The sequence below is a fragment of the Xiphophorus maculatus genome, chromosome 3 (genome assembly GCF_002775205.1).
Source record: "Xiphophorus maculatus strain JP 163 A chromosome 3, X_maculatus-5.0-male, whole genome shotgun sequence".
Classification (NCBI taxonomy): Eukaryota; Metazoa; Chordata; class Actinopteri; order Cyprinodontiformes; family Poeciliidae; genus Xiphophorus; species Xiphophorus maculatus.
Window position 1 is genome coordinate 14,803,817 of NC_036445.1, and position 24,632 is coordinate 14,828,448.

Consider the following 24,632-nt stretch of genomic DNA (forward strand, 5'->3'; position numbering starts at 1 on the left):
TGAACCTTCCTCAGACTGATGTCAGAGCATAGATGGCGACAAGAAACATCTCACTGGAGTTGTTTCAGCCAAAGATTAAATAACCATTTAAGGGTAGGGTGTTATAACATCTTATGTTTTTTTAATTTTTTTTTTACTTATTTTGTTTAGTGTTTGTCGTTTGCAAAGAAATGAAACTTAAAAAACGATGAGATAATATGTGAATGTTTCTTAGCAAAAAACTAGATATTCATTTGTGTGCCCTATTTTTATTGTGCATAAAAATGTACTGAATTTAGTAAATGTCTAAATGAACTGAGCTTACTTACCACTTTTCTGGTACTATCAATTACTTTTACACCAAATTCACCCAGCTGCACTGACAAAAAAAATAGAAAGGAAAAAAACATTTCCATCAATACACAGAGAGGTAATCAACATGGGGTTAAATGAATTGCCTGTTGGTACATCGACATGTGGTGATGAGAAAACTGGAGTCAAATCCACAACTTTCCAATTGCAAGACAATTAATCTTAACCCCTGAGCCACCTTAACACTTTAATGATTTTTCTGAATTTTTGTCCCTGTCTCAGAATCTAACTGACAATAAATAAATGCAACAAGCAAAACTACTGTGACTTCAATTATGATTGTATTTTATTTTATGTTATTTATTTACTAGGCAACTTTGCCAGTATTTTAACAGGAGGTAGAATTACTGGAGCAACACAAGTTATATTCTCCTTTGCTTAATCCACTTTGATTGTTTTTCAGCCCCACAGTCCACAAAGCTCTGGCCTGATTTGATAGTGTCTACATCATAACGTTCTTTTGTCTCCTGTACCTATTCCATACTTAATACATCACCACCCTTAAAACATTTGACCTTCTGTTACCCTGCCCAGTCCTGACTCTCTCCTGCATGGGAGTTTTCGAAACTTCCTTTTCTGGGCTGTCTGGCTCACCAGATGTTTCCTCTGTTCTCCAAAACCCACTCCCCTCCCATTTGGTGAAGGTGCAACACTGACAGAGTGGGGCTGTGTCTTTCACTCGTAGTCCAGCCCATGACTCACATAAGGAGTCCAACCGAGGACGTCTTTTAGAAAGATCTGAACAAGGTGCACAGCACCTGGGATTTACTTAGACAACTCTGACATACATAGCTTTTCTTTATTTGGACTACTTTCACACAAACCAGTGTTTGGTGTTTTACTTCTTTTAAATCCAGCAGGTCATTAGCTGACAATGTCGTGGGACTGTGGTCTCAAGTACATGTTCTCTACGTCCCCTGTACTGCAGCAGGGTAGCAAATGCATCCTGCAAGACAAGGAGGACCTGTCCAGACTGGAGATGGTCCAGAGATTGGCGAAGGATGGCTGCCGGTTCCTGCAAAGCCACAGCAAGGGTCCAGAGAAGACATCTGAGGTGAGATACACAAAGACCAAGTCTGTGATTTTCACTGCAAGCATTTATCTGACTTCTCTGTAGTATCTATAATTAATCAAGCTGTCAATATGATATTGTACAGCTCTGACGGCATGCTGTATGCTTTCATTTAGTTAGTGTATTTGAATAGAATATCACAGAATATTCCATTAATTGTTCCTGAGTGAGGGAAATTTCTAAATGTATACAAATTAAGTACATAACTTAAGGAAAACTATATTATAAGATATATTTCTAGATATTTGTGAAAAAGAATGCAGGGTTCAAAGCTATATATTAAGTTTTGTTGGAAGAAATGGACTCAACAGAAGCAGAGAAATATTACTGCACAATTGTAAACAACCTTGTACAATAAAATTTGACCACATGCATATTGTCTGTTTTCAATATCTAAAACAAAACCTATTTACTAAAACTATCCTCTGTGCTCCTCTGGATGACTATCACATTAATTCAAAGTGAAGTCTATTGAAGTTACTTGATACATGCAGTCATGTTAAGTAAGTCAGAATATATGTGCATATTTTAATATCTTTTAGAAAACAATGCCATAACCTATACACAAGTTTTAAGCATACTTTTCATTGAGCCCACATTACTGTGTAAAAAATAAATAAAAATAAATTCTTAATCTGATGTAATATTTAAATCTTGAATGTTAAACATCAAAAATGTTGAAGGATTATCAGGATTTAAAAAAAAATAAAAGCTTGCAAATTTCAGTCTGTGTGTAAAGAAAACGATGTTTCACATAGGGAATGGTGTTACTGAAATAAATGAATATTCTAATGTCATTCTAACTTATTAAGTATAACTATGTATGTAGTCAAATAAGTATATTTACCGTGAGAACATTTCGTCTAACTTCCGATGAAGTTAGACACAGAAACCATCCTTGTGTTCAAGTGCCACGAACACATGGGTGGTGATTGTGGCACAATCCATTTACAACATCTGCTACTTCTGAAAGCATAAGTGCACACACACTGTCCAGTCTCACCCGCCTGTGCTTAGAAAAATAAAAAAACATTACATCAGCCCAAGAGCTCTCTGATTGGGCAAAGCTCTGGTGGGTTTAGCTTCACCCTTCCTGCCAGCTGTATCGGCTAGCTGGACTTTTAGACAATTGCAGGAAAGGTTGACGTCTTTGGCTGGACTGTACTGGCAGTACATTGTGTGGTCTCTGGGTGGGTTCCCGTGCGTCAGATTTGTGACCTTTTCTCCCTAACAAGGCCAGATCTTCTCATCTGTTAAGCATTTAGTAAAGTTCACCACCTGCGTTAAGCCGCCACCAATCACAGTATGATCAAATGTCAGCAATGTAGAATTTCGGCATTCTATTTACTGTGCTAAATCTCCAGCAGTAGTTGCATGGTGTACATTTGAAATGCTATTGAAAATCACAAAAGATTGACCACAAGTTTAATACATCAACTAATCTAGAAATCAAAGTATTACATGAAATTATCCTGTTTCTTGTTTGCAAAGTGATCCAAACTCGTGCTGGAGTTCACCCAACACATACTGTACAGCATAATGTGTGATTCATTTAAGTATGTGAAATCAGACATCAAGGAGCGTAGAAATCTGTTTACTCCAAGTTGAAACAGAATGGCCAAATATACAACAATATATTTGTTTGATCTATTAGAAGATCGAACTCTCTAAAAAAAAAGGAGTTTCTCAGAAAAGAAGGAGCTCTGTTTTCTCCTGAACCCAGATCCGGGAAAAGCTGAAGACAATTGATGGATGGATTTGACAGGGGTGCTGAAGGCTAAAAAGTACTTTTTTAGAGCTTGTCTGAGTTGAAAGTGTGAAGTTTGATGCTTTGCTGTATACCACCTCTTCTGTTTGCTGTATACCACCTCTTCTGTTTGCGTAAATATAGTAAAATGTACAATAAACTCTAAATTTGCGAGCCAGTTTTCATTATTTGAGAAACTAAGCTACTCTTCACCCTCTTGCCATCTCATGCTGTTATTTCTGAGGGAATTTGGACTCGTCTGCACTCTGACAGTACTGACACTTTGCAGGCCTCACACCATACATGCCAGACATGAAAGAGGACAGAAAACATCTCAGGAACATGACTTTGAGCAGAAGCCTGAGATCATACTTAATAGGAGGACTTCTTTAGAAACATTGACTCAAGATCTTTTCGACCTGTGTTGCATTTTAGTCACCGGCTCAGGGGATCTGGTTGTTTGTCTTTTGTGTTATGAGTCTGTCTCCCACTGCACACAGACAGTTATCCCAGAGAAGCTGTGGTCAGATCAATAATTCATTCTGAGGGGGAAAGGGACATCCACACTTTGGCTTTGGTGTCGTGATTTGAGTCAGAAAAGCTGTGCATTAAGGCTAAAAGCAAAGCACCTGGTGGATCTGCCTGGAAATACAGAGTATATTTCACTGGAACCAGGAAGCTAATCATCATCCTTTCATCAGGTTCAGATTCTGTGAACAGAAGTGCTGTGGCTCCACCCTTTTATGGTCGAAAATACACAAGAGGCATTTTCTTTGTGCCTGTGTGCTGGTTACATCGGGATCAGCTGGAACAGCTTTATGAGATGCGCTCAAAGTCATGAATCACACAAGAAGCTGCCAGCATGTATTAAAGTTAATATTCCATCCTGTGCACATGGGAACATCCCTGCTGTTTTTGCAGCAGTCAGTCTTTTTGTCTCTGTGTGTCCTCTGGTTGAGTGTTACTGTGCCAGGAAATCCTGCTTTACTGAAGGACCATGTATTTGTCTCCACAAAATACAATTAGGGCTGCAAACTGCAGCCACTTCCAGCCTGTCAGCCCTGGCTAATTGCATGAACAGAGGTGATTCATTGACTGATGACGACTGAAGGAGGAGGTGTATAAGCAAGGAGCTGATGCATGATTGTGTATATAGTGAAATCTTCATTAGGGCCAGTATATCTGATCTGAGTCCTGCACTGTCCAGATCCAATCAGGAATTGTGTTACTGCAAGCACAACAGTTCTTTCTCAAAGTGGAGGCTGCAAAAGACTGAAAAGAAGACAAAGAATTAGAAAATAATATGGCTGCATTTTGCATGAAGATGATTAACTTTTAATCACAAGTTTACAGAAACGTCCTGTCATTAGCAAGAGAACCCTTCTTGATAAGAAAAGAGAAATGTTTCAAAGATGTGAATAAAACATGAAGGGATGGTCTTTGTAAAAACATATAAAATATAGATCTTAGTACAGTTGGAAAGATTTGTGTTTGTAAGTTGTACAAACACAGTGAACAGTGAACCACACAGAAACAAATCAATAAATAAAATAAAAAGTAATACAACATAAAAAAGGAGGTCGGGGGGTCAGGGCGCTACTCCGCGGCAATATGTAAATGGTGCTTAAATGGACAGAGTTGTGGGAATTGTACGTTTTTGAACTTTTTTTCATGAAACATCTGCAGTGTTTCATAAATGCTGTATAGTCAAAACAAAAATCTTGTATTTTTTTACACTGGTTGGGAAAATATGAGTGTGTTAATGCAAAATAACCAAAAGGTTTAGGTGGATGATCGTGTCTTGGAAGGTTTGTACTGGGGGAGTTACTGTGTGGATCAAACCCTAAGCACAAGTCCAAACCATTGTTTGTATGCACAGTATAACCAAATGACAGCTTCAAATAGACTCCCTACTTGGATATCCCCCATAATTTAATTGGCTCTGTGCATAAATCAGTAATTTAAATATGTGACTCACTTATGTTAATCCCTGAATGGGCTCCTGCGATAAGGACCAAATAATGATATATGTGGACGTTTTCTTTCTATTTCAGAGCTGCTTTTGACAGTGTATTATGATGGAAATCAGAGGTGATTTATGTGAGAGGGAGAAAAGGGAATCTCCTTTATGACACACTCAGCCCCCTCCTCTTCTTTTTCTCTCTCCAGCCACAGAGTGACGAGGCAGTCCGCTTGTGTGTGAGGGAGCGGGGCCACGATGTGCTCGTTCTCCGTCGAGTGTTGTCAGAGCAGCCAACGCACACTGCATGGTCGAGGGGAGGAGGGAGGGAAGAGGCAAAGACCAGGAGGTAAGCCTATCCACTCCCTCCTTCCTCTCTCTCTGTTTCTCTCTCTCCCTCTCTCTCAGCTCTCCTTCTCTCATCAGCCTCCTCCTCTGGCTCTGTCGCTCACACACTCACTCAGGCGTGCCCACATCTCAGCTCTCCACTCATAAATGACAACATTAAATACATATAAATGAGCAGCATGGGGCTGTGAGACAGCCTTCCCAGTCATACTGAGGGGGATCCCTCGGTGTGAACGCACCCGGGTGGATGCATGAAGGTGTCACGCAGCAGTAAGCGCAGCCGGGGTGAGGGCACGGCAACTCTTCAGGGATGGGATCTCGTCCTCAGCCCCTGAACCTGCAGAAGGACGGCAGGCTGCTGCTGCCGCATGCAGCCCTGGTTGAGCAGGAGGAGGACGAGGAGGATGAGGAGGGCTTGGAGGAGAGCATCAGCACCAGCACCAGTCGAGCAGAGCCGCAGACGATGCCCACCTTTGACGTCCCCTACTTTCGTTACATAGACGATGAGGGAACAGAGGGAGAGGAGGAATGGAGCAGCAGCAGATCTCTGTCCTCCATCGGCAGGGACTCCTCCGCTGACTCTGTTGTGTCTGACAGGTATGCGGTGGTGTCAGGGACCCCTGAGAAGATCCTGGAGCATCTGCTGGGTGACATGATGCTGGATGATGACCGAAGAACAACGCAGGGGAAGGAGTCAGGTCAGGATCCTTACTTTAACACTTTGCCTCTCTTCTTTTAAACTTACTTTGTCATGTCAGGGTATGAAAAAGCATTTTGATATCTACTGCTGCAAACACTAGGAGTTAAATTTACTGATTTCTGAAAAAAGGACAAAAAAATGATATAAAATGAAGTTTCCTTTACCCCTTCTGGTCTCCATAATGAGCCGGTGCTGCAGTTTGTCTCCAGGCAGTATCATCAGGTTGATCACGAGTGCCTAAATGTTCCAAATGTTCAGCCTGTTTTTTTTAAAGCTACTCACTTGAGTTTTCTGTAAGCTAGATCAAACCCACTGAAGAGTAGCTTGTCAACTATGGTACAACACATTATATTCAGTTTTCCTATTTGCTTTGCCTTTTTGATGCAAATTGTTAAGATAAAACCTATCTTTTTAGAAATAAGCTACTATACCTCCGGTGACATCACAAAAGGCATAAGGGAACTAATGAGAGCAAATTTAAGTTTTCTCTTAGTATTTCTGCTCTTTATTATCATGACTCTTGATGAAGCACACAAGGTTGAACCTCAATACTCAAACTCCAAACTTAGTTGTATGTCACAATGCTTACTGAAACCAACTGATCAGCTAAATCATGCCTCCCGTGATGTCAATTTATCCCTCATCCCCCAAAACACACAGCATAGAATTTATTTTTCTTTTGGCTTCAGAGCGTTTTTTTTCTCCTACTATGTGTTTTTGGAAATCTTACTATCCAGACTCCTTTAACCAGCTATGTTTTTACTGTCAGTTCATTCTTTTTTTGTTGGAAAAGAAAATAGCACAGGATTAAACCAGTGAGAAATATGCAACACTTCCTCATATCTTTTGAGCGTGACTGCAGTGGACTGCACCACATGAACTCCAGCCCAGCAGCAGCGACAAATCAACACATTTCCTCTCATCCCAGCAGGTACATGATAATGTGACACTGTTGCCAAGGCAGAGGAGACCCTCTGTTGCTGAAGCTGAAGATGTTTGCTCAATGAGAGACGATGACTGAGAGCAGTGCAATAGTCAGACAAAGAGAGAAAGAAAGCAAGTAAAAAGAAGGGGAAAAAAAAAAAAGATTTATTTTCTCTTAAAAGAAGAAACTGTCATCAGTGGAGGCTCAGATCATGATTAGCAGAAGAACTGAGTAAAACTGATGTCACTGTAGTGCTAGGAATGCAGTTTTAGATGGAGGAAGGAGTTACATTTAAAAAAATAAAATAAAACTGCTCACATCCTTACATAAAAAAATGGCTTAAATTCATCATAGGTCCATTGCTCTGTGATATCATTAAGCAAACATCTCCAGATGGATTAAAAATCAAATCCCAAAGTCAAGCAGCCAGAGACCAGAGGAGTCATGAACAGCAGCTAGTCTTTACTCAGAGATGTTTAGTAGTTTCACTCCTGCTGGGCTGTATGTACCTGTTTGCAAAGGTTGTTGTTCCTTTGATGCTACTTCTAAGCTGATCCACAGAGCTTTGCAGAAGCGTGGTAGACTAAGGTGTTCTGATGCCATCAAACTCAAATACATTTTTCTTTGAACAGTCCCCAAGTTGCTGTGTTTGATATTGCTTTTTTTAGATGGAGGAAAATGACTGGATTTTTATATGATTGGAGGTGTATATTAGTAAATTAGGATATGATTATGCTGAGAAGTGTGGTGTGAAAAAATAAGTCAGCCAACCTTGGCTGCACAGCAACAAAGCTGGTCTATTAAGTCTGGTTCAACACAGCAGATTTCAAAAATGGCAGCCATCCCATCAGCTCTCCTGCTACATCTAGCTGCCCACCCATATACTGATTAAACCCCGCCTTCTCAATTTACACCAGCCAATCACATCAGCCTTCCAGAGTGGTGGTGGGGGCAATTAGAAAATTCATTTATTTCAGTAACATGCTCATATATTGTAAAGACTCATTTTACATCAGGAGACATTTTTCAGTTAATTTTAAAGAGCATACAACTTCAGCACATCTGCATTGCTGGCTCTGTTTTTTCTTGTCTTCCTTTTAACAATACTCCATAGATTATCTATCGGTTTTAGGTCAGGAAAGGTTAAAGACCAGTCACGCACAGTAGGTATTGATAGTCTGGCAGTGTGGACAAGTGCCGAGCCATGGTGTACAAAGGAAATCCACTTCTCTATGGAGCTTGTGGGCTAAATGAGACATGTCCTAGAAATGAATGTATTCAATATAGACTTGATAAAACACAGTGGACCAACATCAGCAGATGACATGACTCTCAAAATTGTCACTCAGTGTTGAAACTTCACACTGGACCTCAAAAAACCTAGATAAAAGAGTTAAAAAAAGAGTACTTCTTTACTCTTTCTACGCACTCTGGGAGATTGATTTCCAACTGAAATGCTATTTTCATGTGAAAAATGGCTGATTTCGCCCAGGTAGGGCGCTTCACTCCGGATTGTTCAGGAGTCATAAAGCAGAGAACCCTCTAAATCAGTGGTCCCCAACCACTGGGCCGCAGACCGGTACCGGGCCGCGGACCAATTGGTACCGGGCCGCGCAAGAAATAATGAACTACTTCCGGATGTTTTTTTTTGAAAATCCTAAACCGGATTTTACTGGTTACGTCTTGCGCGTCATAAGATAAGATAATAAGATAAGATAAGATTTATTTGTCATTCTCATCAACAGATTACAACGAGATTGAGATTTGCTCGACTCGAGTTAAGATGCAGGTTATGTGTATATGCATAATGTACAAAGATAAAGAAATAAATAGTACAAAATAAATAGTACATCTTTAGCAATAAGCTTTTTATTGTGAAGGGTGTCGACGACTGTCAGTTGTCTTTGATGACTGTCAGTCATTATGTGTCATTTCTACTGTTGCCCTGAGGTGCAAACCACTTCAACATTAACATACAGTAGTTTAATTACAAATTACAAAAACACAACATTAACGAAGCACAATTACAAATTACACAATTACTGGTTATTAATGGTGTTGTGTTTTTCAATTTGTTGAAATGGTTTGCACCTCAGGGCCACCGTACATTTCTGCATTAAAAATCCTTCTTCTTATTGGTTCTTTTGTATAATTTACTTAATCATAGAAACTTCATTTGGAGTTTTTTTAGTTGTAAGCAATTATTAAATAACTAATAATAATTAGATAACAGTTAAAACCTATCACACTTATGTCATAAATATATATGATTATATAAGTTTTACTCCTTAGGTTAAATTACTGGTAGTTCTATTTTCAGTCAAACTCTGATTTACTGAGAAGTCCTGACCTGCACATGCAGCAAAATGACTGTAGCACCTATTTGCAAATCCTCAGCTCACAACATTAAGAATGCAGAGAATTTCTTCTTTCTCAAAGCACAGAGGCATGTTTGAGGGGAAACCAAACATGAACCACAGCTGAGTGAAAGGCAGAGAGTTTTCCTTTCCTTCCTTTGCGTTCACAAGTACCATGCAGGACAGTTGCAGCTTTTCCTGGGCTTCATCTGAAATGCAGTTATTGATTCCTTCGCTGCACAGAGCAGCCAGCTCTCAGAAGCATGTTCTAGATCATTCGTTTCTGTAATGACAGGATCTCCGTGGTGTTTTGAGACAGGACGAAAAGGAATCCCATTAGGTGAATGACTGTCATATTCAAAGATAAAGGCTCTTGTTTGCCGCTAAATAAATAAATTAAAAAAAGCTACACATTGCTGTGCTCACTGTATATCACTCATTGATCAGCACAGAGCAACTGATCATGTAATCTGATTAATTATTTTGAAATTATATCATCAGACAAAATATAAAGTTAGACAAATTCTGGCATTTTAAAGACTAAAACAAAAATACTACAAATATGTACTAAATAAATTCAGGCAGAAGAAACACTTTTCAAATAATTTTTTTTAGTATTAACTATATACACAAAATTAACACTTAACATGTACACAGTCTGCATGTGTACATGTCAGAACGTTTCCTGAATGCATGGGCCCGGACCGCCGTACCCTCTGGCATTGGTCATGTTTTTCAGGAACCGTTAATCGTTCATGTAACTTCTCAGGATGAAGAACTTCAGAAATGTGACTGTGGAAGCTGACGTTTCCGTTGGGGATATCTGTGCTTGCTGAAGCTTGTTTACGACTGAGATGGTATTTTAGGCTTGAATAGTTTCGGTGATAAGTGCACTCCTTTTTTGCATAACTTACACACAATCATAGTACTTTCCAGCACAAATTAACCACCAGTGGGCCAAGAGAAGCAGTTTTGTCTATCACACACACACACCCACATACATTTTTCATGGCTATAGTCCCCCCCAACTCACACCCTTCGCTGGCCCCTGATTATTTTGTTGTCTATTTGTTGCTTTATGTGCAAAGGTATTTTTTGCAATCCTAAATTATGTCTACTTGGACAAAGTTTTTTCTTCCTCAACCTCCTTTATTGTCATTTCATCTAATGAAAGGTGACGCCCCCCCCCCGGGCTGCAGTCTCAGGCACCTGTCTCCCACGTTATGTTTGTATGTTGTTCTTTGGACAGGTTTTACTGAAATGTGAATTTCCCTCTAGGATTAATAAAGTATATTCAATTCAATACTTGTATTTCTATCCATATTAGGACTTTGTATTGACTTCAATTCCTTTCAGTAACTGGATTTATGCCTAACCCAGACATTTTCCCTAATCACGACTAGTATATCCCAAATCCTAATTCACAGCTTACCTCTACACACAACCCCTGAGCCTAAACAAGGGGGAACGCCATTATAACCACACTTCGTCTCATTTCTAAAGACAAATGGGTCTCTGTAAGACATACTGATCTTCAGGAGGCTAGTAAATATACCAGAAAGAGTCCTAAATGTGCCAGCTATTACAGAGGATTTTACGCGGGTAAAAGTGCTACAGCTTGTGAGGTAGTTTCTAGTTCCCTGCTGTTCAGACTTTCTGTTAAGGCTGTTTCACTGTGTTGTTTATGACTGCTGCATGCATGTGAGAGAGTAACCCCCTCATAAGCGGGGAGTTATGTATGCACAGCTGCTCTGAACGGATTAACATAATGATGTCGGTGAGTCTGCTGGACCGGAACACTCACAAAAGACTCTGGAAGCTGCGGTGAAATTAAAGGAAGTGATTTACAATTCTTGGTCTAAGGCCTGTATGCAGAAGACTGATCCTACAATATGAAATAAAATTTTGTTAAATGGATAACTGGATGTATTTTTGACTTTTTGTACAAAAAAACAATGGGTACCAGGTTGAGAAATTATATGTCAATATAAAAATATTTACAAGAGCAATCTTTCTAACAAAATACATAAGAAATTGATCTGTGATTGCAGCGCTAACATCGAATGACAATATTGAATTATTAAAAATCTGTATTTTCCCTTTAATTCAGTTCACTTCAGTTTAACACAGTTTGATTCAGTTCACTGTATTGACTTTGCATTAATTACACAGAAACTGAGTAGCAGAACAATTAGCTTGACTTGGAATGAATCACATACAGATGAATGAGCAGAAAATGTGCACCTTAAAGCAGATTAGGATGACCGATATGAATTATATCAGATTGTTTCTTTTCAAGTGCAAAAATAAAAACACAAGCTTGAGAAACATCATTTGACACCGTCACGTTGTTAGCTTATCTCCATTGACGCAGATGGCATAAACTATTATGAGAGTCTGAAGATAATGTAAGTAAAGGCTTCTTTCAACATGCCAGAGTAAAATATGCTTGAAGATTCTGTTTACTTTTATTTCCTTCAGACTGACGGCAAATAATTTTGCTCTAAAGAGAAGTTTTTTCATGTTTTCCTGTGCTTAGCAATCTCTAAATGATTTTTGGCAGTAAAGAACGAGCTATCCTTGTGGTATTAAAGTGGAACATGGAAAAAAAGTGAGGCCATATGAATCATAAGTGCAGCCTAGCAATATAAGCAGTTCAGAAGATATTAATCATGCAGCTGTCGGGGTCGGTAGTGTTCCTGCCCTTCAGCGTACTGCTGCATTAATGAGGCTGTGTTCCTGCAGCCTTTAAGCCTGTTTTCCTGTAATAGCATACTTTTTTTCAAAGTGGAAATTCTCTCTGAACATTTGCTACTGAAACATACACATTTTTGACCTTTATCAATATGTATGTGTCTTTGCAGATATGCTTCTGGATGACTTTCTACTCACATACCCAGTGTTCATGTCAACCAGCGATTTATGCCAAGCTCTTCTGGGACAATATCCTTGCATGGAGGTATTTCTGCAGAAGCATTGCAATTATTTATTCCTAATAACAGACATAAATTACATTTACGAACAGAAAAATGGGTGTTAAAGAAAAGCAATAGTGCTTCAGCTTCCACTCACCATTGAATCGTCTCATTGAATGTACGGAAATCTGATCCTTAACCAGTATGCACCTATTGCAACAAGCGGCACAAAATTAAGGAGGACCTGAAAGAGGTTCTGGAGAGGAAACAGAAAGTCCTGCACCTGGTGTGGCATTGGATGTCTCTCTGCAAGGAGTTCCTGAGAGAGGACGAACATGTGAAAGTGTTCCTCAAGGTAGGAAATATCTGTGGAAATGAGTGGAACGTGAGATGAGATGTGGAATGATGACAGACAACTGTGCTTCCAGAGTTTGTACCGTTACGTGTTCGATGATCTTTATGAGCACCCAGCCCTGGAGAAGGATGTGATGGAGTTGCAGAAATTCTACCAGCTAAGACGCAGACAGTAAGTAACTGTATCTGGATTTGTTTTTTATTTTCATGTGTATAACATCCAGTAGGAATGACACATGTTGGTGGTCTAAGAGGAACTTTTGAACACAAAGACAGAGTTCTTCTCTCCAGGCCTCCCTTTTTAGCTTTTCATCAATGACTCCATTCAGAAATTGTAAAGTAATTTCCGTGCTCTGCGGTTTTATTCTCGGCGATTTAAAGGTCATTTTGCTCTTTATCTGGAATGGAAGAAAGAGAGGGAATTCTGGTTTTAAGAAATAGCGACAAGAGCCTAGAAGTGGTTCTCACATAAGAGAAAAGTATAAGCTATAAAAAGGCAATAGAAATAATGCAATGCCTACATCGACTCTCCACTGCGCTGCCAAAAAACAGACATGGCTCAAAACACAAGTTGCTGAGTTATTCCAGAGTGTGGCATTGGGGGCTGGGGGTGAAGTGGGCATTTATGACAGATTTGTGTCTTGCAAAAGTCTTTATATCATGCAAACTTGAAGAAAATTTACATTAACGTATAATATTGGGCTTTTGTGTTACAGACCAACATAGTATGTGGCTGTAAAGGGGAAGGTTACAGGTTTACTTGAATACACCTACATTAAAATCCAATGTAAACAAATGTTTCCAAAGCATACCTAATCCATAAACAGTAAAGTCTGTGTGGAACTGAATCTCATTATAAATCCAACTGTTCTGTAAAGCCTCGGTGGTTTATTAAAGAACATTTTGAACAACCAGCATCATGAGAATCAAGGAACACAGCAGACAGATCAGGAATAAAGGTATGTCTAACTTAAAAGCAAGATACACTTGCAAATCAATATTCAGGGCTTTGAAAATCACCCTAAACTAGTAATCCCACCTATAAAACATGGTGGTGGCAGATTTGCGCCATTTCCGTTAGTGTAGATGGGTAAGTTAATGACTTGGTGTTGGTCTCCCTTTATATATGTTATATGTTGGGGTTTGTGGTTATAATGTGACAAAATAAGAAAACCTTTGAGAGGTGAAAGTACTGTTCAAGGCACGTACAGCATTTTCTTTCTCAAGAAGAAAGAAATTAGTGTTTGCAAGTGTCCAATCACATCAGAAAGATTCTCTTTAGCGCAGTGACAAGAGAGTCCCTCAGGCCTCAGACAGAGAATGTTGCAGAAAAGAAGATATACTGTGGAACTCCAGCAAGCAACTACAGAGTCCGAGTGTGAGAGCCAGACATCTTGCTGTTGGACAGGAAAGGTCAGCCTGAAGGAATGCTTAGAAACTTTAATCATGGCAGACTAACAGCAACAGACGCTGCTCTTAGCAGGGGTCTGACATAAAAGCCTGCAGGTCTGTGACCGATTAAAATATGCCAGATTTATTCATCTATGACACTGCCATATAAAATTTTACTCTTAGGAGTGATGTGCCTTTGAATTCTGCCATGCTCCACTTGATTGGTGACTAAATAGTGCAGATAATAATCAGTTGATTTCAGTTATTAACTTATCTTTTATCCAGTACTACATTCCCCCCCCAAAAAATCCTGCATCATAGAAGCTCATGTCAAAGACTGCGCACATTCATGATAATATATATTATCAAAATGTCAATAAAGGTTAGATAGTTCATGTATAATTTTATGTTAGTTCACCTACTTTATACATGTTAAAATCTTTAAAGATGTCCTAATAGAAGTTGGAAATGTAAAATGTGGTTCTGATTAACTAATGTATGTGGTCATGATTGATGTGTTGAAAAGGCATGAAAAACTAAAATGCTAAAGTGATGCTTTGTTGTATCATTTTAGTGTTTGTTTTGAATCAAAAATGAACAAAAATTGTTATTTTGGTTTCTAAACAAACCCTGAGTAAGCAGACTTATTGCCCCGCCCATCTCCCTCTTCCCCTTTGTTCAGCCACCAAACTGAATTTTTCCCCTGGGAACATCTGCATCCGTGTAGTTCAGTCTTTTTCTGTTGGTGCTGATATCTCAGCCTGCCTTTATTATGTTTATATCCGGTAAGGGAAACCCACAACTCCTACCCCTTCATACTGCTAGACTGTGTGTGTGGGTGTTACCCACTGACATAATCCTGTATTTATGGGCTTTTCACAATCAGTCCTGTCTCAGATGGGGACAAGCTCAGCCGATCCCACTGCTGTGACAATCTGCTGCTGTGTGAAAAGGTGTCATTTTTTTATAGACGGAGGCCCCTTCCTCCCAACCTGCCTCCTGATCAGCTTCCATCTGGACTTTATGTGCAAATTGAACTTCAAATCATATGATTCGGAAACCTCGCAGTGAGAACAAAACCCAATTTGTGCTTGGCATTCTGTATCCTCATGTGACATGTGAAGTCATAGATATCCACAGTGACTCTGCTCTTTTTGTAAGGCGGGGTCTGTTTAGATGTGACAAAGGGAATCAGGTTTTTCATTAGCACAGGGCTACTGCTGCTAGCCCCTGAGAAGGGATCCCTCAGGACCGGTTCTGTGCCAGCACGCCTATTGGGATGCAAAACTCGTGAAAGCTGAGCGATGAACACAGGCACAGGGCTATATATCATGCCGACCAGAACTAACCGATGAGAATTGGATGATGAAATGAAGAGATCACTTTGGAATGTCTAAAATCTGCTAAGCACTTTAATCTCTACTTGACACTGAATGCCAGTAATGGACTGAATGCTGCAGAGGATGTTGTGGATAAATATATACCCTGTTTACCCTGATTATAGACTTTATAGGGTTTAGTTGTCATTAGCAGATCGGTGAGTCTTTTTGTGGCTATGAAGGCTGGTGTATTTCACGTTTTCTCTTCTGTTTTTATTTTTTTGTAGCACTGTGGATGATGATTCGCCACACAGAAATGTAAGTGAGAATTTCCTGTTTTATGTCTTTAAAAGAGACAAGTTGTCATAAAAAACAGAACTTTGTGTTTGCCCTACAACATATCTGGGGTTAAGGCCATAAAAACCTGTATTTTTTTGTTTTGTTGCTCAAAGTAAAATTCTTAACATGCGTTATAATCAATGGATCTTCCCTTATTTTGCTTTTTAGGGTAGAGCTCTTTCCCACCAATTGAGCTTGAAAGAGAATGGGCTCAGATCCAGGATCACACAGAGAGAGAACAAGGAAGGTAAGTCCTGCAAGGTGACGTTTCTTGGACATTCCTCCCATCATTACGCTATTTTCAAAATGAATGAAAGGAAACGTTAAGCTGGGAGCTTGAAACAATAGGGTTCTTTCCAAGGAATGAATGACATGTTTGGAAATGCAAATTCCTGACTTACCATGTTTTTCACGTTTGGATCAGTTTTTATTTGAGTGTTGATTTGCTTATCAACTCTCAATGTACTCTTTAATCACGTAAAAAGTACATTTTGATAACCTATTAGTACGTATTAAACTTTTCATTAAGCCCACATTTCTGGAATAAAAATAAAAATGCTTTTTATTAGCCTGTGATTTTCTCATTTTAAATGCATTTTCATCAATTCTTAAGCATAACATTATATTTAACATAAAGCCAGCAGAAGTGTTTTACATTCAGTTACATACATTAAAAGTACAACAACAACGCTACCTCAAAAGGATAAACAATTTTAATACTGAGCTGCAACGCTAACGGCCTAAGAAAAGCTTAGCAGCCTGCTAGTTAGCTTATTACATAGCAAACAATCAAATTTCCAGAACTTATTAAAGTAAACAAATACAGTAGATAGTTATTTCTTTTCTCTTTTCTTAACATAAACGCTCATGTTGACGTATAAGCTGCTACTTACAGGCATTGCTTCGAAGAACTTGACCTGGAATGTGGCGTTCATAATAGACACATCTGTTCTACCGCTAGCAAAACAAACGTTTTTTGTTTTTTTTTGCTAGCAAAACAAACGTATTGACTAAACAACATAAAAGTCAAGCAGTTCCCTAAAAGTCCAACAGATGGCAGCAATGCTCCATGTAAAATCAAACACCCACAGCTTACAGGACAGTGTTATTAATCTCAACTCATGAATTGAGTTACTGAAAAAAAAAACAATCAGTAATATTCAAACTTATTAAAAATGGCTACATCTTCTTTTCCAGTTCTCTGCCGTGTGTACGTCACGATGGACTCGTATCTTAGTGCGAAGGTCCACTCTGAGGTGGTTTCTCAGGAGCTGTTGCAGGCAGTGGCAGAGAGGATGGATGTTCCTGCATCTGAACTGATACTTGTGGCCATTACTTATCCTGGAGGTAAACACCACTCTGATCTCTTACAGCACACAACCGTCACAGATGACTCGTGGTACTACACATCTCACCTAAAGAGTAACATCTTAGAGCAAAAATGAAGCTTTCAAGAATTGTTTTGCATTATGAATAATATTTAAACGCAGACCATGCAGGTACAATAAAAGATTATGAACTTGTTTTCGTTGATTGCATTTTATGATCAGTTATTCAGCCCATCTGTGGTGGATAATAAGATGAGTTAATTGCATTGCCTTGTTCAATCCATTGCAGGCCAGTATCTGTTTTCTGTGGCAGAAGTAACTGGTTTCCTTGGAGCAGAGGCTGCCACTGAGTCTTATCTCTGAGCACTGATAGATGCTTCCAGGCTACCCGACTCATTTTTAATGGCATTCTGCTGTTTGTGATGCGTTTTCCTCTTTGCAGGTAGACTCCTCCTGCAGCCTCAGGACAGAGTTTTCTCCAATTCTTTTCGGCCAGTGGGGAGGCTTCATGTGTGCAGGAAGGACCTCGGTGAAGTCCTGGTAGGAACGGCATTGTAATTTGTGACTTTGATGGGGCTCAGGAGCAGATTTAGTGGGAGAGAATTTTGTCCAAGAAAAGGAGTGAGGAGATTGTTTGAAATTAGAGAAACATAAAAGACAAAATAAAAATAGGATGCAAAGTTCTAATGAACACAAGTGCTTAAAAACATTCCTTAAATAAAAAAATAATAATAAGCGAAGTGACCATAATTTATAATTTATTGGATTTTATAATTATATGTAGGTCACATTGCACTATGAGCTTTGGGATGTCTGGCCTAAAATCACATAAATTCAAATCAGTTTATTTCTATAGATGCAAGCTGAGCCTTTTGAGAGAATAATATAAATGATCACAAAAGACAAAGTGAAATGTAAAACAGCCTTCAAAGAAGACATATAAATAAGAAGGAACACTGTAGAACAAAACACCACAAATTTTTTAAACAAAATCATATATGAACCAGGAAAATAAAACTTGCAAATTGACTCAACCAACCATTAAGAAAATCTCAATAAGATCCACAGCTGAAGACAAAAATTTAACTGCAAGACATTCCATTTGGTCATTTTAGTTCTTAATATGATAAATAATAGGGATCCATTTTTGTCAGTCTATAATACAGAGCACCTCCATCATGGGTAGGATTGCCAAACCATTATCTCAATTTGGAAAGTTTACAGAAATCAAATTATTGACTGATTACTCTGTTGTGTAATTCTACAAGAAAACAAGTGCTTTCAAAATTACAACTTATCTTAGCAAATGGATAATAAATTCACATCAAACCCTCCTTCAGTAAAATCTGACTCCTTGTGTCTAAAATGGGTTGTTAAAATGTTTCTGCCTGAATGTTGGTTTCTTCCAGAAAAAAATGTTTTAAACGGACTTTGGCAAATAAATAAAAAAACATCTTATATGTGTTTTTCCTCTACAGAACCCATTTACAGATAACTCAGAGTTGCAACAGAGGACGGCTCGCATGCTAACTTTAAATACATGGGATGTGGCTGTTGCACTCACCAACTTTGACTGGACGATTTTCAACTCGATGCACGAGGTTGGCCTCTATTTGCATCCTTAAGCGCAAATAGTTACCTCTGGATGTGTCACCTTTCTTTTTGTCATAGCTTACTTCAGTTTGGTTAAAGTTTTTTTCTTTTTGTCTTACAGCAGGAACTGATCTACTTCACCTTCAACCGCCATGTTTGCAGTAGCTACACAATGCCATTAGAGACGCTGCTGCAGCAATGCAATGAAGTCCAGCTGTGGGTCATGACTGAGGTGCTGCTGTGCCCGACGCTCTGCAAAAGGGTCCAGCTCATCAAGAAGTTCATCAAGATTGCTGCTCAGTTAGTCACTTTTCACCAAAAAAAAATTACTGATTGCCTTTTAATACTACTTTGCTGTAACAGTAGCCTTGATTTGATTGAGAATTCAACGCCCTCTTGTGGCAAACCATTAGGTTGCACTTAGTTTAATTCTTTTGAAATATAACCCTTAAAATTCTGTTTTATTTTTTTCTAGCTGTAAAGCACAGAGGAACCTCAACAGTTTCTTTGCCATTATTATGGGCCTGAATGCTGGTGCTGTAAGCCGCCTCAGTCAGACGTGGGAGGTTAGATTTCCTCTTTTCCTTCTGACATTAATTTGTTATTATTTGCAGCAGCAGTTGAACTACCTGGAAAAAAAATATAATAACCAATGTTTCTGTCCCTGCAGAAAATTCCTGGTAAATTTAAGAAGCTGTTTTCCGAGCTGGAGACAGTCACAGTGAGTCTACTCATAGATAATTGTTATATTACCTATCACTGCTGAAAGCAGAGCGTTGATGTTAATCCATGCTGCACCAGGGGATACAAGTAGCTAAAACCAAACACGTTTTACTTCACTAAGAATTTCAGGTTTATGTGATCATTAGCTTTGAATCCTTCCAGAATTCACTTCTAACAATGTCTGCTTGCACAGACACACACATCCTTCCCTGGAGAGTTTTGCTGATTTTGAACATTTCTTCACAGGATCCCTCACTGAACCACAAGGCATACAGGGACTCCTTCAAGAAGATGAAGTCCCCCAAGATCCCGTTTCTTCCTTTACTCTTGAAAGGTGTGTTCCTTACTCTTCTGCTTCAGGAGCCCAAAAACTTGACATTGGGGTAAAACGGGGAGTTGTCACAATCATTGGACGATTCCATTTTTACACCCAAATTTTTCACTAAATATAAATCTTTTCCCTTTTAGACATCACATTCATCCATGAAGGCAACAAAACATTTCATGATAATCTGGTCAATTTTGAGAAGTTGGTAAGTTTTGGTGTCTTTTATCTTCTGGACAGGAAACATACAGTATGGAAAATGCTTAATCAAAGTCTCTATCTGTATCCTCCAGCACATGATAGCAGACATGGCGAGACTCATCCGAGAGTGTCAGCAAGACCACGTGGGTCAGTATTCAGATCACTTGTCACGCATGATGTGATGTTTTAAACTGGTAATCACAATGAGACCTGTGAGATCTAAATCGTCAGTGTTTTTTTGTTTGTTTGTTTTTTTTACATCAGCTATTGCTGAATTTTATATACAAGACATTCACTGGTTCATTGTTAAAACAATTCTTTTAACAGAATTGATGTTAAAAGAAAAAAGAAAATCTGACTTAGCATTTGAGCTGCCGATCACTCAGAGCTGATTAAAAAATAAATATCCGATTCCAATTTCTGTCCTACTCCAACCTCTGGTTGATGGATCTACAAGGTATTTATAGTTTCAATGAGACGTGATGACAGAATGTTTGAGAACCATTGATCTAAAGCAGTGTTTCCTCAAGTCACACCGTCTTGCATGTTTTAGATGTTTTCCTGCTTCAGCAAAGCTGATTTCAATTGATGGCTGAGTAACAGGCTTTTACCGAATTGCAGACATCTGAATCAGGTGTGTTAAAGCAGGGAAACATCTATAAACATGGAGAGGAGTGTGCCTTTAAGACCTCAAGGCACATTATAGAGTAGTTAACTCAGTCCAATGATGCATTTGAACTGAACCTATACTTTTCAAACTCTGCAGTCAACTTCAGTTTATCATTCCAAAATCTAAGGAAACCAAAGAGATTGGTTCTAGTTATTCACTCTGTTCCAATTTCTAATTACTTTTGGATAGTGTTTCAAGCATTTGAACACTTGTGGAGTAATATCATCACAGGTTAGAAGTAAAATAATGTTCTTCTTCTAGGAAATGGAATTGCCCAGAAGAGCAGCTCAGAGGTTCGAGCCTACACTGATTACCTTCATGTCATCGACAATCAGCAGACTCTGTTCGAACTGTCACACAGACTGGAGCCTCGTGCGTAGACAGGAGTTTTTTCTATTCTTCCCACTCTGTGGAATTGCCAAGGATCAACCGATCACTGTCTCAGCTCGTAGTGCCCAGGACTCGGTCAGCAATCCTTGGAGGTATGCATGTTTCTGACTCAAACACACAAGATGGAGTAACTCAATCAGGAGGCTGTCACCAGAGACCTAAACAAGCAGTGAAAGACGCATGTGAGGAAGGCCGCAGAAACAGTTTGGATCCACTACCACGTGACTGATTCATTCAACTATTACTCAACTGGAAAGCTGCAGCGCCAGCGGCTGAACTGCAACAACAGCAGAAGCCTTGAGTGGCAGCCATTTATCAAGACATCATTATGGGGTCCAAAGCTGCTACTGTTTTTATGAAGACCTGCAGATGGCAGAAGTTAGCAAGGGAAATTTTTCTTTTTCAACGGCCCACTGTAATGAATACTTCCAGTTGATTAATACTGTTCTGCTCTCAAGTGACTTTAAATTGCATTAATACTCATGATTCATCTTTCATACCACAACAAAATCAATTAAAACTTTACATACAGTGCTAAAAATAAAAAAGGAGATTTCTACTTATTTCTCAGGATTAAAGGAGACCTATTATGTTTGCTATTAAAAGGAGTTAGAATAGGTCTACGGCAGGGGTGGGCAACTCCAGGCCTCAAGAGCCGGTCTCCTGCAACTTTTAGATGTATCTCTACTTCAACACACCTGAATCAAATAATGAGGTCCTTAGCAGGACTTGGAGAACTTGACTACACTTAGGAGGTGTGTTTGATCAGGGAGACATCCAAGAGTTGCAGGACACCGGCCCTCGAGGACCAGGATACCCGTAGACCCCTGGTCTACGGGCTGTAAAATAACATGGTCATAACATGGTCATTAAATTTCTTTCTCAAAATCATTGGAAAATGAGATTTCACCTCCTCTGTTCTGCCTGTTATGAGCTCCTTTCAGAATTATCTGGTTAAGGCTGGATGTTTGGGGTTTTTTTTTTCAGGGTTTGAACTGTTTCTAGAACAAAAATGTCTGAAAACTTTGTATAGTAGGTTCCCTTTAGCATTTATTTAGAACCAACGCTAAAATTAAAAGTTCAAAAAAGTTTGCAAAAGAAAAATCTGGAGCTCACAATCAGTGAAATCAAGAGATCTCAATCAAAGAAGAGAAGAAAAAAGCTGACACTAAATCAACAAACTGTGACTAATGGGGGGGGATGTTTTAGGTCAAGTGAACTGAAGGTCCAACTTTTATTTTAGCTGATTAAAATCTATCAATATTCAGAGTTGCTCATTGTCTCAGAAGCCCACAGACAGTAGCTTCAAAGCCTAACTTAGATTGTAGTACCTATTTTAATCTTTGGGAGGAACAAAACAAGGAGGTAGACCCAAGATTTGAAACCAGCCTTGATTCATCTCCTGTTAGCACAAGAACAGCAAGAAGCGCCTTACTTGGTTCTTCCTGGACCTCTGCTAGTGTGTGGTTTCAACATCGTCTCTCGGCTTAACTGACAAGAAATCCAAGGCACAAATACAGTACTTGTTAAAAGACCCTACAACGACCACCTTTCCAAAGTGTTGTGAGGACAAACCAGAATATAGTGGAACATTCACATAAAAGTATAGTTTTCTTCTTGACATAGTGAACAATGACAAGAAAAAGCAGTTAACAAAACCAAATCTCCGAAAAGGTATACAAGACCTCCCTGACTCTGCTGGGGAAAAACCTTGATTAATTCTAAGATTTGGTCACAGTCTTGGGACTTCACTTACCCACAACATGAAGGGTAAAGAGTCATCTCCAGGAACTGCTCAACCAATCAGAGAAGTTCTTGAGGTAACACGAGAGCTAAATAAACTTGAACGGTTCATTAAAAAAAAAAAAAGTGGATTCTAGTATATTTTTTTTTTCTAAAAATCAGTCCTTTATACTGACAGAGCGAAATCATCAAAACTTCTGTTATATTAACTCAAGACTGAGGTTGTTTTCACATTACTATTTTTCTACAACATGTAATCGTTCCGTTGAATAAAAAGAGACAGCAATTGTTTAAAATAAAATAATAGCTAACCACGATTTTTTTTCTTTCCTTCATAAGTTTTAAACTGGCAAGATTTTTCCTGTGAGAGACTTTGACATGTACAGGCATTTAGAAAAATTTTTTGACCATACCAAAAGTTATATACTTCCCATATTGTAAAAATTTAGAGACGACTTTCAGGGAATAGAGGGTTCTTCTGAACAGATCTGAAGTCCAGTGAGGACTTTTAAAGTGACCTGAAGAAATGCATTATTAATTTGCATAGCACATTTTAGCAAAAAGGCAATTCAAGGTTCTTTGCTTGATGAAAACATGAACAACTAACATTTAATTTTCTTCAATGTCTTCAAGATCATCCAAATCCTCACTATAAAATTTCCTGAGTAAAGATTAAAATTAATCTATATTCCAGTTGTTGATCAATAGACTTAATTATTAAAGCAGCTCTCTAATAGTTCAAAGGTCAAATATGATGTGTTTGTATTCTATCGAAGTTTAAAAGAAAATACAGTATAAAGTTTGAATGCAACAGAATAAAATAGTTCCTGTGATAATTGTTATTCACTAAATCTGTTTTAAATGAGTTTTAGAAGCTTTTAGCACTTAATGAATGAATTTAATACTTACAGATTTTTGATGAGTTAGCTAAAGATTAGGACAGACAGCAAGTTCCTCACACATGGGGTGTTTGCAAACTCAGCAATCTATTCTTGTAGTGAAATATTGCTACATGAGTAAAACTGTTCAGTTAACACACACAAAGATGTCTGATTGAGATTGTATATGTTATGACAATGATTGTTGAATATTTCATTTTAATATTCCAGTTGCATATTTTGTCAGTGCATCATCTTTCCTTACAGTACTTTTGTTATTGGCAAGTTCTGTTTATCAGAGAAGGCTTTACTCAATGCAGGCTGTGTAGGAAGCTCAAGAATGTAAAGTATACTGTATTTTACCAGTATGTTAAACATACCAGTAGTTGCACTTTACTGCTCTGGAAAAAGTTGAATTGTTGACAAACAAAGGAGTCAGGAATTGGCATCAGCTTCGTTATACCAGAAAAAACAAAGAAATTTATTGAAAACTAGTCAGATTTTCTTTAGCTAATAAAACAAAAGCTGCAGAGTTGCAATAGACTGAAATTTACACAGAAATAGAAAGCAATAGCAAAATGAAATGACAGCACTTCTGAATTAAAACTGTAAAATTTCTTCCTGTGCAATGGTCATTCTCATTGCAGTGTACAAGTTTAAACCATAATAATGTGTCTTGCAGGATAACTTCTAGAACCTTTGCTTAGCATATTTTAAGTTTCAATCCAGTGATCATTATGAGATAAATCTGCTTTATCATTATCTAGTTCTACATTTTTATTCAACTATGTACAGTTGAGTATTTATATTGTCTCTGCATATCGATATTTATTTAATTCTTCATGTGTTCTACAGATTTAAAAATTATCATGCTTTTGTTTAATCCTTTTTGTTCGCTGCTCTATGTGTCCAATGATGAACTGACCACCTCTGTCAACTGTGCATGCAATAAAACCGTTTCATGCACTGACCGAGATTCTGTGCCTGATTTCTAATCACTAG

The 24,632-nt window shown here is 38.5% G+C and overlaps 1 protein-coding gene across 1 annotated transcript; it reads left to right on the forward strand.

The window, feature by feature from the left end:
• Positions 1-1,048: 1,048 nt before the first annotated feature.
• On the forward strand, positions 1,049-24,600 carry LOC102221249 (rap guanine nucleotide exchange factor 5-like). Its single transcript, XM_005812642.3, has 18 exons — positions 1,049-1,405; positions 5,340-5,479; positions 6,076-6,176; positions 12,325-12,403; positions 12,586-12,730; positions 12,804-12,901; positions 15,728-15,758; positions 15,948-16,026; positions 16,977-17,126; positions 17,550-17,647; positions 18,586-18,708; positions 18,822-19,000; positions 19,176-19,266; positions 19,371-19,421; positions 19,670-19,757; positions 19,892-19,956; positions 20,042-20,096; positions 20,881-24,600. Exons 1-18 carry the CDS (start codon positions 1,226-1,228, stop codon positions 20,997-20,999), a joined length of 1,872 nt encoding a protein of 623 aa, XP_005812699.2. The 5' UTR covers positions 1,049-1,225; the 3' UTR covers positions 21,000-24,600.
• Positions 24,601-24,632: the final 32 nt, after the last annotated feature.

What these genes read in the sequence shown, in the direction of transcription:
- LOC102221249 (XM_005812642.3), top strand. Translation starts at nt 1,226, where the DNA reads ATGTCGTGGGACTGTGGTCTCAAGTACATGTTCTCTACGTCCCCTGTA. An exon ending in GTCCAGAGAAGACATCTGAG is followed by an intron (nt 1,406 to 5,339) that starts GTGAGATACACA and finishes TTCTCTCTCCAG; the next exon opens with CCACAGAGTGACGAGGCAGT. An exon ending in GGCCATTACTTATCCTGGAG is followed by an intron (nt 17,127 to 17,549) that starts GTAAACACCACT and finishes TCCTCTTTGCAG; the next exon opens with GTAGACTCCTCCTGCAGCCT.